This window comes from Aptenodytes forsteri, unplaced genomic scaffold (assembly GCF_000699145.1).
Source record: "Aptenodytes forsteri isolate BGI_AS27 unplaced genomic scaffold, ASM69914v1 Scaffold336, whole genome shotgun sequence".
NCBI lineage: Eukaryota > Metazoa > Chordata > Aves > Sphenisciformes > Spheniscidae > Aptenodytes > Aptenodytes forsteri.
In genome coordinates, this window is record NW_008794911.1 from 2189897 (window position 1) to 2205462 (window position 15566).

At 36.0% G+C, this 15566-nt stretch overlaps 1 protein-coding gene across 1 annotated transcript in view; it reads right to left on the reverse strand.

Moving 5' to 3' along the window:
* Positions 1-1875: 1875 nt before the first annotated feature.
* Positions 1876-15566, reverse strand: part of YME1L1 (YME1 like 1 ATPase) — a 23174-nt gene continuing 9483 nt past the window's right edge. The window contains exons 6-20 of the mRNA XM_019470986.1: positions 15022-15172; positions 14824-14931; positions 13930-14012; positions 12976-13066; positions 10927-11079; positions 9429-9561; positions 8774-8836; positions 8151-8263; positions 7617-7772; positions 6777-6928; positions 5787-5913; positions 5612-5685; positions 4883-4969; positions 2151-3734; positions 1876-2114 (exon numbers count right to left, since the gene is read on the reverse strand). Coding sequence (XP_019326531.1) covers positions 3591-3734; positions 4883-4969; positions 5612-5685; positions 5787-5913; positions 6777-6928; positions 7617-7772; positions 8151-8263; positions 8774-8836; positions 9429-9561; positions 10927-11079; positions 12976-13066; positions 13930-14012; positions 14824-14931; positions 15022-15172 — 1635 coding nt within the window. The 3' untranslated portion in view covers positions 1876-2114; positions 2151-3590. The remainder of the gene's footprint in view (positions 2115-2150; positions 3735-4882; positions 4970-5611; positions 5686-5786; positions 5914-6776; positions 6929-7616; positions 7773-8150; positions 8264-8773; positions 8837-9428; positions 9562-10926; positions 11080-12975; positions 13067-13929; positions 14013-14823; positions 14932-15021; positions 15173-15566) is intronic.

A 15566-nucleotide genomic window follows, 5' to 3' on the forward strand; every position in this document is an offset into this window, starting at 1 on the left:
CCGATGGCACCAGCCCCTGAGCCACGTGTTGATCAGGTGTGTTTTCCTGTTCCTTTCAGTATTCCCTGCCACTGTAGGGATTGAGGAAAACACTACCTGTGCTCCCGATCCTTCAACCAGTCACCCCAGTGCCCTGAAGTCCCTTTGGGTAATGGGTGTTTACAAAAAAAAGCTACAGGTTTTGCAACGCTCAAGTTGAAGAGCAAGTTTTGTTTGTGGAAGGAGAAGCAATTCTTGAAATAGTAGTCGAAGACTGAAAACTAGTATCATTCTTGGAAGAAATCTGCTCCTGAAGTGGAGATCAAAACCCAGCGCTACTACAGCCCATATGGTACAACACTGAATCTCAGTATTGTAGCCAGCAGCACTGAATTTCCAGGACAGGGCACTAACCACAAAGCTAGATTTAAGGAAAACAAACCCGAAAAACCCCAACCCCATGCACCAGAGTCCTCACTTCTCCCGTTAAATGTTTCAATGTCCATATCAGTGCTTTTATTATGGCAAATGATACAGCCATTTCTGCACTGATGAAGCTGCCAAAGGAGCAGATGATACACTCACATTGGCCAACACCAGAGGAAGGCATCTTAATAAATACGAGACAGAAGGAACAGGAGTCATGCTCTTGGAAAAAGAGAATGGAAATCTACTTCCAAGGGAAGTAGAGCAAGTGGCCTACTTAAAACGAGCACTCTCACCTCTCGCTCTGTTCTTTGGCCATGTTTTAGAAAGAAAAATAGTTCTACTTGCTTCTAGGCAAGGTTTCTGAGCAAGTGAAGAGAGCAGACAGCTACCAGTGGCTTGATTGCTCTATTTTCACAGCCAGTTTAAGGGATCAAGATTTAGAAAACAGTTGTAGCATTTCAGCTGACTCAGGTCATCACACAGTAGGAAGCAGCCAGAAAGAGCAGGCCACATCTTTCACTGGAAGTTTGCATTTTCTTTGTATTAAGCTTGATGGCAGAATTCTGGCATAAGTCAGCCTTGGGAATGCAGGAAATTCAGAATCGCGCCCAAGTTTGAAGTTCTTATTTTATGTGCCACCATGCTTGTGACCAGTTTAGGGCTATTTAAAAAGCAAACAGTCCATCAAAGCGCCTAGCTCTGCCCTGTTTTCAACAACACGAGGCTGTGTACTTAAAGGGAACTCGGGTTATTCTCACCATCTGACTGATGTTTGGAAGCTACCTTTGTGGTCTTCTACCTCTGCCCAATGATTATGTGAGGAGGAATTTCAGCTCCTAGATGCGTCCAAGAACACCAGAGGTCAAACCCTATGCCTAAATAGACAAATTTCTTTGAAACTCCACAGATAATGCACGCACACAACCATCTGGGTATGACAGTAAACTCTTCAGTAACACTTCTGCTGTTAAGTTGGCCAGAAAGCAAAGACACCTTTTACACTTGATGGCTAATCTCCAACAATCTTCTTTCATGACCCAATGAGGTATCACTTTTTTTTTTTTTTTTGGAGACCGTGCTCAATTCTTCTTTGCATATAGCAAGAAGATTTGAATGAGAAAAGTAAGTAAGGCCTCAAGGACTTAAGCCCCCAAAACCAGATGATTCAATATAGATTTTAGTGACTTCAAAAGTGAAAAAGTTTTTTGCTTTTGTTTCTAAATGCAGATTCACATTATTTAGCTGGAAAAGCTCCCATCCGAGTCCCACTACTGAAGCAGCAATTGAAAAAAGTTCTCCCTAGAAATTCTGACCATTCCCTAGAAATCTAATTAGAGAGAGTGCAATTTTGCCATCGTTCTTAAATTTATTTACAAGTTTAAATGTTTTATACACCTCAATTTACATAGTATGGAACTTGGTATTACATTTTATAACAATTTACAGTGAATAAAAAGAAAACCAATATGCATAATTAAAATTAACCTTTATTACTCCAAAAACAGATGTCAAATATGCAGTATATTTCTGTTGGCATATTTCTAAAATACATGTACAACTGTAACTAGTCAGCCTAGATATTTGGTATACTGTTTTGTAACATTTGGAAGTTCTCCCACACTGCACTGGGATGTCACTATAGTAAGCTGACAAAAATAGGCAAATAGAAAGTTATCCTGGTTTTGAAAGAAAAAAAAATGCATGTGCTCTTAATAAAAAACTAGGTTATAATCAAGCATTACATCTTACTAAAAAACTAGGTTATAATCAAGCATTACACTCAGAAAATTCTAAAATACTATGTTACTTCTAGTTTTAAGTGTAGCTACCAATTTCCATTCACATTTATTGGCACCAGCCCAACTACTTTAATGTCCAAGTATGGTAACCTTCAACATTAATACGCTAATAAAGGCCCTCTCTGCAACAGAAGTTTATAGTCCCAAGAGCCTACAATTAACTGTGCAGAAAGATTATGATCAAGATGTGTTATTCCTAAAAACCAGTTCCATGAGATCAGAAGAATACTGGCATATAATTGCTAGCAATCATTTCCACTTGATTGGGAACTGCCTTTGTTTTCAAAAACTTTTTCTTATTACCTTAGAATTTCCAGAGGTTTCTGTCAGGGTTGAAAGAAAAAGTTTTATTTCCCTACTTCTACTGTAGAACAGAACTGGGAATGTTACTTGAAACAACACATGCTTCAAACGTTTTCTGAACTACTCTTTAGTGAGCAATATTGCCCTCCTTGAAGAAATTATCTGTTGGATTATCAAACGCCCATACATAGTATTAGTAGAAATCTGTAGAATCTCCAGCAGTGTAAAAGCACTGTCATCAAAGCACTGTTATCCATCTACTGCAGTAATAAAAAATAATAAAAAAAAAAAATCTAAGAATCTTGTCAGCAGCACATCAGAGGTCACAGGTATTTCTCTTATCCCTGCCACGGTTCTGCCCAAAACATGGTCCAAACAGGCTTAGACATGTTTAGCCTGTTGTTTTTGCATTAAAATTTCTCTCCCAGCCATACATGTGTGTATTTAACCCCAAGAGCACTGAAAACAATCACTCGTGTTTTTGTCTAACATGGAGCTCCCACAACTCCCTTTTAGAGAAGCACGGTGTAGCTGCTTCATTCTTAGAGATGTTTTGTTACATTTCTAAATAAGAAGTCTTCTTTAAAAGTGATCTCTAGCCTCAGAGTATGAGCATTAGTTAGACTACATACTACTGTTTTACAAATCAATCTGTCACTATCCATAAAACATTTCATAGCACATGTTGTGGGGTATCACTCCAAACACACATGTAGCAGCATGACCCAGGAAGCTATGCCAGAACACACCAGTACATCTGCATGTTTTTCCTCTCGGCTTCAACACATCTGACTAAACCAAAATGCTGAATTCAACCCTGAGATTTATACTGCCGAGTAACTTCTTGTGGGAAGAGTATAGGGAGCAGAGGATGAGGAACTTGCTTTATTTTGTGTGTCTTATTCTGGTGACACACAACAAATAGATGAGTAACAGAAGCTCACAAGAGACAGAATAATATTGAAGTGTCACTAATGCCATACACACATCAGGAAGGGAAAAAAAGGCTATGCTGCGTAAGACTACTGCATTGCTAGATGTACGTTCTTCAAATTATCATTTACTGTATTACAGAAGTTATCATCTTACTTCTAGTTTTTTTCCCTCTAGAACAATTTGGATTTCTTTGGCATCCAAAGTCTCATATTTCAATAAAGCTTCTGCTAAATTCTTGTGTTCTTTTGCATGAGTCTTCAGGATGTTCTTCGCTCGCTCATATGAGTCCTAATGTAAAAAAAGGTGGAAGGAAATGTTAAGACTTTAGAACAAAAACAACAGCAAGATTCCACTTTAAAAATGGTTTCCAGGTAAATACAGCTTGAAACAAACATTTAAAGTTGTGCCTTACATAACTAGCACAGCTCCTGTCTCACGAAGATTTAAAATCTAGCTGGCATGATTAATCCAAAGAAAAAAAAAAGTGCCAACCAACCAACTTTTATGCCACCTTTGCATTTTGCAGAAGTTGGACAAAAAATAAAATCCTAAGACAAACCTTAGTATTTTTACATATGACTTAGAAAAGACTTACTAGATTTGAAAAGTTGCTGATCAAATGAAATATATTTGATTTTACATTATGAGCAGTGCTACAGCATTCAAGGAACGTTCCTCAAAGACTTATAAAACTCTCAAAGTATTATGTACTTTTAGAAAGCTGAAAGCGACCCAACAAGTTACCAGTTGCTGCAAGTAGATGCACACTGCCAGCATTACCAACTCTAACTTCTAGTTCTACGTAGATTGTTCTCACATGACCAAGTCAGTTCAAAAACAGCTACAACTAAAGTGTTAATCGTTTAAATGTTATGATATAAATAATTCTCCTGCCTGTACCAAAATAATTCAGATTACCAGAACAATGATCTGGAAGTTCTGTGATGATCGAATGTTACAAATTTCCCTACGCATCTGATACTGATCACTGTGAGGAACAGGATACTGGAAAAGGCAACTCTCTCATCTGCTATGGCCATTCCTGTGATTCTATACAAAATGATTTAGCTGCATGTTATGAAATGTGCGAGTAACAAAACATTCACATCTGTTCTGAAACAATTTGCAGCCATACTTTTTCTCCTATGAATTGAACAGGCAAAATACAAATCCTGACCAAATGTAAGAGGAAGTGTTAAAGCATATATTAAAGAACCTAACAGCACCAACTTGTTTCTCACTACTTGTGCATGACAAGCACCAAAAAGTTTTGATATACAGAGATTCAAAGATGCAGCTACATTAAATACTTAGGAATACTTTCATCCACCTCTGTATTTCCACGAGTATACATTATCAAACTGAATAATCAAGTAAGCTCATGCTCAACTCATCTCAAAATAAATGTAGCGGAGCGGAGGGAGAGAGAATCTTACCCGTAGAAGTGTTCTTACTTCCTGTTCAATTGCAGACTGAGTCTCAGGGCTAACCTTCCCCGTATCAGTATAGGTCATAACACCAAGCTAAACAACAACAACAACCACCTTTATCTTGCCACTGTTGCAGTAATACACATAAAACACTAAGAGCTTCATCACCTATTGCTTCTATGTGCAAACAAATAAAATCATTAATCAAATGCTCACTGAAGTGCTTGCAACACAGAAGCAAAACAAGAAGCCTATTCATCAACTATGTAGTCACTGCAGAGTTTTATTTCAACAGGTCACAGTACAGATGCTGATTAAGCGCCTTCTTATTTGAAGAAAATAAAACAAAATCCCCAGACTACTAACACGTGATGGGTAATAAAGATGACTAAAGAAGTTTCTTTAGACGTCTAGAAAACTCAGTGCTGTCATCCCCCCACCAAAACCCGAGATAAACCTATTTTGGAAATGAGGATAATTATAAACATTATCTGCAGACATTAGTAACTTTCAAGGTAATCTTGAGGTGAAGATCTTGCAAATTAATTTTTAAACTGCCAAATATACAGGTTTTCTAGTTTAGTTCTCTATAGCAGGACCAGTCATTATAAGGCTTTCTTTCTTTTTTGCCAGAACTACTTAGTCTCTGTGATCACTGACAGCCAGATAGGCATTTAGTTACAGGACAGAACATTTCTTTGTACCATATAAATATTTAAGGATCGATGATACTACCTTCTCGCTCATTCCAAATCTAGTCACCATCAGTTTTGCAATTTTAGTAGCATTGTCAAAATCACTGGAAGCACCTAGATAGCAAACAGGTGTAAATTACGTTATTGAAACCAAGTTAAACATGCCAGTCCACAAGCTTTGCTCAAAAATCCTTTTAACTACCAAATCAGCTGACCTGTTGTGATATGATCACTTCCAAATATGAGCTCTTCTGCTACTCTTCCTCCCATACAGACATCCATCTGTGCAAGCAACTGGGATCTAGTTTCACTCCATCTGTCGTTTTCTGGGAGCAAAGATACCTGTAAGATACAGAACCGTGGTCAGATAACAATAAACGGAAGAAATACTGAAATAATCTGAAAAATACTTCTTGTTTACATCCAAAGCAGATATAAAGGCTTTTATGCAACATTTTGAATGCTCTGGGCCTCCTCCTAGTCTACGCGCTCATCAGGTTTGCTTGGAGGTCCTCAGTCTACCAGGTGAAATAGCCTCCTACAGGCCATGAGCACCACATAAAATTAAGCAACTTAAACCTACCACCAGAGGAAACAGAACAATCTATTCTATTCGTTTCTCCTTATTCCCTACACTTGTACTGAGCACAAATCAACTTGCTGGAGGATTCAGGCCAATGATTTTCTTTAACTGAACACATTAACTTGGACACAGTTCAACAGAAACAGACAGAAGTATTTTTCTGTTCAAATGCTCGGCACCTAAAGGCAGAATAGAAAAAACTTAGGGATATCTATGTTAGAAACAAGGTACCGATTAGGTTTAGAAAAAGTCACACAGGACAAAAGAACAACTTGATAAAAGATGTTTGTGTTAGAAGTACAGTTGAGCAGTGCTTCTACTTTCCAGTCCTTTAGACATTCTTCAAAGTTTCGCTGTTGGGTGCTATTTTAACTGCAGCAGAATCAAACATACTTACGTTTCTTTCCTTGTATATGTGAACTACTATACTAGCATGTGCTATTTTATTTCAAAATGAAGGAAGAAAGCTTTCTATGACATAGAAAAGATGACCAGTGAGTTTTCCAAGAGATTGCTCATAACTATTTCAACATATTACAGTATGTATTAACATAATTACAATAGCGTTGTTGGCAAATTCCTCAACAACACTAAACCAACACAAAATTCTAGAAATACTCACATGTCCAAGTGTTGTTCCTCGTGTCATGATTGTAGCCTTGTTGATCGGCATTGCATCCTTAGTATAATATGCAATGATAGCATGTCCAGATTCATGGTAAGCGGTGATGGTTTTGTTTTTCTCATCAATTTCGACACTTCTACGTTCAGGTCCTTAAACAGAGGAACATTAAATAAACTTTTTTGTACTGCTCACCACCATAATCCACACATTACATATACTCAGAGCACAAAGTATCTGAGGAACAACATGCAAGCAAAATTAACTAACACTCATTAAGAGCAAAATGTTTACGAGTGGGATTTTAATGTCTAAAATGGACCTCAATATACTCTACAGACAAGTTGCTTTTAAAGGAATAGATTTAAAATGCAGTCTGAGTACCTGAGAAAAGTTCATTTCTTCTCTCAAGTATGAACAGACCAGATTTTTAGTGTCTATGTCTCAGATGTTTAAGTTTTGTGCTATCACACAAGTTAAACAGAAGTTCCAGGTTTCTGATCTTTTCTTTCCTTTAGGAATAAGTCGGGGAAGGGTAAGAAATCAAGCCTGTGTCTTCCTCTAGGCTCAAGTACAACATGCAGCTTTTTTGATAAAAAAAAAAAAGTATCAAGTCTTAGAGAATGTATTCCATACTAGATTTTACATACTACTCTCTGGTCTCAAAAGGTTCTATTCAGAATAAACTAAACAGAAGACTTACTTGTTTTAAGGGGGGAAAAAAAACCCACACACAAAAACCAACAGCATAAAAGCTTCTTTCTCTGTAAAAGTCTTAATCACACAAGAAAACCCCTGTGTACTGTAACATATATGTATGTCTTTTGTATAAAATCCTACCCATTAGAATTTTGTCCTTGGAGAATTCTAGTTCTTTCATGGTTACCATATCTTTTCCATCAACAGCTGCCTTTAAGGCAGCTTGATTTACAAGATTCTCAAGCTCTGCTCCAGAAAATCCTACCGTGCCTCGTGCAATTATTTCCGGATCAACAGCTGTGGGGAAAAACAAACAAACTTGTCATTAGGCTCCATATTGCTCCTGAAAAAACTTGTATCATGAAGAACTGTCAAGAAGTGATCAAATTATAAGCAAGAATCACGTTCTATTAAAAAATAATGCGTTAAACAAAAAATTTTCAGCTTTAGAAGAAACGAAGCCTAATTCTTAAGACACTATGAACTGTTTGGGACTAGAAAGAAACACTGCCTCAGAAAACTGTCGTAACACTACATACTAGACATTTTTTGGTTCCTTTACTGAGACACATGGTAAAGCCACAATTGCTGATGGAATAAAGGACTAACACGAGTGGGCCGCTCCAGTATAAAAACTGTTACATAAAAAGATATTACAGTAAAGTATTTACTTACATGGATCATACTTTATTTTATTAAGGTACCACTTCAGAATTTCTGTACGACCTCTTACATCAGGCTTGGGAACAGTAACTTGCATATCAAAGCGACCAGGACGTATTAAAGCACTAAGGGAAAAGACAATTTAATACATTGACTTAAAAATGCTGCAGTACACTGTTACTAACGTGTATATAAGGAACAAAAATTCATTTGTTATTTCTAAAGACATCTACATAGACTATGTCTGGCGCACAGATGCAAAGAATACATTTTTCTTATCTGTAAAGAGACAGATGAAAGATAGGTTATTACCAACCCATTTTAAAGGGTTTTTTGCATTTGAAAATTTTGCATTGTGAACAAGGAATGCAGCTAGTCAATTTAAGTAGAAAAACTTCCAGAAATTTTAGATGCTTAGAAGCATGTTACTTATTTCTCCATATTTAACTCAACAACCTTTTAAATGCCAAAAACTGGTCAATACGCATCCTTTTTAAGAGGGAAAAACCCCAGCTATAACACTGTAATACTTGAAGATTATCACAAGCAACTTTGTTGTTGTTTTTGTGGGGGGTTTTTTGTTTGTTTGCTTTTTAATACATGCTCTGTAAAAATGATCAATAAGTTATACTCACTTATCTAATGCTTCAGGGAAGTTCGTTGCACCAATAATAACAACACCTTCATTAGGTTTAAACCTGTATGGAAAAAAGGTGAGAATGTTGGGTGTTTTTTGGAGACAGAATTCACACCTTTTTTGTCAATAACTACTTCTATTTCTTATTTCGGATGACCTCAACTGGCCAGTCAAAAACACACTGTCAAATCACATGTGATCCAAGAATGACCACATTTAACCCAGAAACTGGTTGAAAACATGCCCTGATGTCAGAGTTGAACTTCTTCCTTTAGATATATATTCATCACATGTGATCCAAGAATGACCACATTTAACCCAGAAACTGGTTGAAAACATGCCCTGATGTCAGAGTTGAACTTCTTCCTTTAGATATATAGCCAGCCTAAAAAATTGCGAAATTATTTAAAATAATTGTAGCTATTGTGCTACTACAACTCAGAAGCTTCTATACTCTTTACATTAAGGCCGTTAATGCTATTGTTGGCAGTACCAGAAATTGGTCATAAGAGCATCTTAAATTTATATCCTTAAAAGCATTAAAAAAAAAATTACAAAAAACATCAAAGCTGTCAAGGAAGAAAAATTCACCCAAATATTCAAAATACCAGTCAGTCAAGCACCTTCTGTGCCCTCAGAATCCATATATTTACCCATCCATTTCAGCAAGAAGTTGATTAATGGTCTGTCTTGAATAGGGATGCATTGGAGATTCAATTCTCTTCCCACCAACAGAGTCCAACTCATCAATAAATATAACGCATGGTGCATTTGCTTTTGCTTCCCCTGACAAAAGAAAAATAGCAGAAGGACACTTCAAACACACAAAAGAACAGCCAGTGTATCATGCAATTTAGGATTCTACTATTTCTATTACACTTGGATTAGAAAGCATTCTATTAGACATCACCAGAACTGTCTTGATTTTAGCCTAAAAAAATGAAATACATTTTTGAAATGAAGCGATACAAACAGAAGCAAGGTTCTTCATCTCCACATCAGCTTATTCTTATCATGTGACAAGAAATTACTAGTAAAATAGATTAAGAAATTTGTTGCATTTCGTATCAACTCCCTACAACAGTTTATTTCATAAGCTTGGGTAGAGAACATTGACCTATTAAATAAAAATAATATGAAATGTGATGGGTCTAAACGCTAACTTATTTTAATAGAACCTGTTTGTTATTTAGCAGCGAAGACCTCACCCTCAAGTTTACAGGTATTAAAAACACAAAATAAAAATGCAATAATAAACTTTAAGACCATCGACTGGTACATGTATACCAGGATCCAACTCATCTCACCCAGCTAGACATATCCATAACATTAATATTAATGTACAAGTCAGTCATCTAAACTTCTATAGTCAACAGAAAGAAATGCACATTTTAAGGTACAGCACGTGCTACATTTTGCATCCCTTCCATGTGACGCAAGTCACATTTCTTCTACAAATGCAAACTACTGTCTACATTGTATATGCCTGACTATCACTCTTCCATTTAAGAGAGAAGTTGGATTCCCCCCTCCCCTGACAATATTTATTTGCATACTTAAAATAGAAAGCCTCTTCTGTGAAAGTTATCAATCTAAACATTAATTTTAAAAGTTTCATTATAATGCCCTTTATTCTGGGCTTGTTGATGGGCGCGAGAAAGGAAATCTCAGCTTAGTGCTACACTGTGATCCCATAAAGCTCTAACTCAGAGAAAGAAAAAAGACAATATAAAAATATGAGGAAAGTAATTGGGAAGGTTAACACTATTTTTTAGCTTAAGTTTACACTTTAATTCAAATTTACAATAATTTACATATGATAGTAAGTAAATTAAAATTTAAAATATTCCATTTAGTTTATAGGACATTACATTTCTGATTAAATTACTTCTGTTCTCTCTGGGAGTGTTGTAACATCAGTTATAAGTTTTGCTACAATTTTGCCTGACAACTAACAAGATCCTGCAGTTAACTGATACTCACAGATTTAGACACTCTGAGATTTACCTACACAATTAAAGTTTTATTTATTAGCCTCATACACTACTACTTTCCAGTAACCAGAACTGTACCTAATCAAATCTTGTAAACAACACTGAATACTTAATCTCACATGTTGAAAGATTTCAAAAACACATATATTTAACTTACTGAATAGGCTTCGGATGCGACTAGCTCCTACACCAACAAACATCTCATCAAACTCAGATCCAGATGCATAATAAAATGGAACATCAGCTTCACCAGCTACAGCCCGTGCGAGAAGAGTTTTACCAGTACCAGGTGGTCCAACTAACAGAATACCTAAAAAGACAAACAAAAAACCAAACAACAATAAAAACACCAAACCCACACAGTTGTCTTATACAGGTAGTGTTTCTTCCATGCATTAGAAGAAATAATTTACACTTGGCTTCAAAAAGCCATTAACATCCCATTTCAGATACTGCTTATTACTTGCAGTCTGAAGAAGCTTCCTATTAACAGATCTAGATACACTCTGACCCATACTGAAACAACAACAAAGACTATCAAATAAAAACAGAAGCCTGAAGTATTCTACAAAATTACTGCCGAGTTTAGCAGCTGAATCCCTGATAGTGTCTTCTTCAAACTAACATTCTCCTACCTGTTTCTGAAAGTGGAACTTTTTTTTTTTTAATTAAATCATTCCAAGTAATTGACTTTACCAAATAATTGACTTTAAACAGCGTAGAGCACTAACAGGAAACAGACTTATCAGGTTTACATATTTCGGATTCACTTGGCCTTCTACTGTGATCAAGCTCAATCATCCTTTTAAATGAAAACATTTGTTTCTGAACTGTCTAAAGCAGTTAGCAAGCACTAAAGGTACTGAAAGCCATACAGAAGAAATAAAGGCCTTTTAAGAGTTCAAATACATAAATATCCTGCCTTTCAAGATAAAGGACTACTGTATATTAGTTTAATAACTAAAGAAGGCACAGTAAGTTTTGTCTAACCCCAACACATTCATTTCCATAATACAAGTTCTTTTTTGGACATTTTTGCATTATCTTGGGTAAGTTTTCAAGACTAAACTTACATTACATATCTTTCTGAGACGAGAAAAGGTACAACAGAATTAAAAATTTTGGTGACAGGAAGCTATTAACTTTAAAAGAAGATATCCTTACAGAGACAGTTAAAGGAGGGGAAAAAAAAAACCACAGACCTAAAAACCACTGGGCTACATAAAGTCCTATTCAAAAAGGCATTAACACCAATTATGCATAGTTTCATCAGGAAATATATCTTTCTCAGACGAGAAAAGGTACAACAGAATTAAAAATTTTGGTGACAGGAAGCTATTAACTTTAAAAGAAGATATCCTTACAGAGACAGTTAAAGGAGGGGAAAAAAAAAACCACAGACCTAAAAACCACTGGGCTACATAAAGTCCTATTCAAAAAGGCATTAACACCAATTATGCATAGTTTCATCAGGAAATATTTTTTTAATACTATGTTATGTTCAGCGACAAAGTAGAAGAATTTTTGTAGTTCAGGACATCATCTCTAAAAGGTTTACTTGGGACTTCAAAGAAATATCGATTCTTAACCCTGTAAAGAAGGCTGCTAACGATGATAAACACAGGTTTGATTTTTGAAAGGCTTTTTGACTGGAATCTACAGTACACTGCTTTGCACTGTCATAGCTTATTACCCCTAATGTTATTATTGAATTTCTACCAAATGTAAGATGTATCCAGGCATCTTTGCTTCTTCTACATTAATATCTCCGATACCTCAAATTCTCAGTGGGGGTAGGCAGTAATGACCAATTTTTACATTTGGGGAACTGAAGGTAAGACAGGAAGCATGCAACGTAACTACCTTAACCTCCACTCCCCCACCCCCAAGTACCTCATTTAAGGGTATCCTTTAATAAACAAGCTTTCACAACTCTCTTTGAGGATTCATTTGTTCCTCAAATATTTTAAACAAACAAGGAAATCCACTACCTATGTCTAACACTATTTCACTACTTTTCCCAAATACAAACTAAATACAACAGTAGTATTTAGGCCCATTTTGGTTATATACTTTTTTGATTCCCTAACTAAAGGAAAAAATATTCAGAAGCTAGGCTGTAAATTAGTCATTCAGTATAGAACAAAGCTACAAAGATAGCCATGGCTACATATGATTTTCACTTCTGCTGAGCAATGATTCTTACCTTTTGGAAGTTTACCTCCTAGTACAGTAAATTTATGTGGGTTTTTCAGGAATTCCACAACTTCTTGCAATTCCTGTTTAGCTTCTTCAACCTACACGTGAAAAACATGCCACAAAATATAACTAAACATTTATAAAATACTGCATGTTTTTTGTAAGTGAATTTTGTATTAGAGACTTAGACTTGTCTAAGTCTCTAATTGTGTATTAATCAAAAATACACAACAGAAAGAGGAGATAAAAGTGTACTACAGAATTTGTGTGGATACCGAGTATCCATGAGTTTAATTCAACCTATTTCCTAGAACTGTTCATAGGAATAATCAGTAAACACTAAAGTTAGTAATACTGAAGGAATAACCAAACAGTTCAAGACCAGATCTGACCAACAAGATAAATACAGAATCAAAAATTCTACACCAAGATATTAGTCTAAATAGTTAAAAGAGATTAATTCTGTCTATTTGTCCAAGGGGAAGGAGAGGGGGAGGTCCTCATTTTGCCACTGACAGCCAAAGAACAGTTCAATAGAAAAAATAAAGCTATCCCATCAGCAGTGACATGCCCACTTCTTTCTGGGAATCTCTGTATCTCCTGTCCTGATATCAGATATCCAAAAGAGATGATACTAAGAGAGAAATGATCAAATGGCATTACCATCTTCTTGTATTGGTCAACTTCTGCAAAAAACAGATTAACATGAATACTTATGGCCTGCCTTTTGCTATTCTAGCTTTTAAAAACGTGATTCAACAAGTTGAGTGTGCACCTTTTATAAGGTATTAAATGCCGCAAAGATATAAAATAGAACAAGAATGGTTAAAACCCTCCTTGATCTTGGAGTGGTCAATATATATAAGGCTTCAGTTCATACAAAGAAGTTTCTTGAACGGAGTAAGACATTCTTCAGCCTCACAATGATTAGTTAAGCAAGAACTCACACTTTTGAACTTACCCCTTTTACGTGTTCGAAGGTGACATTTTTCAACTGGATTGGATCAACTGCTGCATCAAAGATACTTGATGTTCGAAAGCGTACTAATAGCAAACAGCAGATGAACAACAAATTTATACATGAAGTCATTTCATTCCAAGACTGAACTTTGCACTTGAATGCACACCATTAAGCCACTAACTTTACACCTGCCCTTTTAAAAGGGCATGTTTCCATTTACAAGTGTCCAGCAAGAATAAGATTTTTTAAAAAATAAAAAAAATCTTTAAAATATTTGCAGTTAATTCAGTGATGCAAGTGCTTTTTAGTTATTTGTAGTACAGAAAGCCCTGCATCCAAAAGCAGGTACACAAAGCCAGAAGTTCTTCCTCAGTGTTTCTGCACATACCCTAACTTTCTTGAGACCCAGGTGACAACTTAACATGAAGTTGAAATTCTCCATGTACATTAGCTCAGCCTTTGATCATTCCGCTATTTTCAACAGATTTCTCAAGATGATAATTTGGCTATGCAGTACCTAGTTGTATAAACTAGGCTGTGATTACAAATAAAAATCAAACCATTTTGCCTACTGCTGACCTAGATAACGCATCATCTAAATTCAAAGATAAATACGTAATTGGTGAACAGTCTGACTTTTTCTCTGCTTGGTTCCATATAATTGTTTCACCAAAAGAATTAAAACAACTGTACTATACTTTTTGTCTCCATAAACATTTTGTCACACTATTGTCTGAAAGGCTGTAGTCAAAAGCAGTAAATAACTCTTCTCTTTCATTAGTACCTTGAAATGTTATCCTAAAACAATCATAACATCAAAACACATTTAATTTGTGCTAAACTTGCTGGAAGAAACAATGCAAGTGAAACAGCGGGGGAAAAAAGTTAACTAACCAGCATCAGAAAAGGAGCCTTTCCCAGGTAAAAATGATGAATATACAGCAAGATAAAAACAAAGAACGAAGAGAAAGAAAGAAAGCAAACGTGATCTTCTTAAGGAATCTGTAAAAGAAAACAAAAAAGTTTTAAAATGGACTCAGATAAACTACTTTCTGAATGCAAAGACAAAATACATGAACTAAAACAACTTACCAAGTGTTTTTTGCAGGAATACCTGTGCTTTCAAAAAGCCTTCTGCAAAACCAGTTTTAAAAGCATCCTGGTGTGCCTCTGGGATGTTTTTTGTTTTCATTAGCGTATCTAAGTTTTCAACATCAATTCTTCGCTTTCTCAGGATAAAGCCCTAAAATATTTTACACAGCAGCATTAGTATACACTAAGTTTTGATACACAGTTAACTTACTACCTGGCTAGCATGGGTGAGGGGAAAAAAAATAAAATCAGGTGCTATGGGGTTAGTTAGATGACACAGGGCAGTAGCTTGAGTGTGGAACCACAATGGCTCCAAGCAGGGGCACCCTGATTTTTGCTGAATAGGTCAGGTGCAGAGCCCTGCTGGACCCCAGTTCCAAACAGAAAACACAGCCTAAGGCAGATTTGTACGCAGCTAGCTGTGTACACTGGATTCAGCGGGAGTTATTAGCTTAAGCTTTTTGCTTCATGAAATTAACTTAAATTTTCCAAATGTGAAGTATCTTCATAAGTATATGTTGTGGTTTAACTCAGCAGGCAGCTAA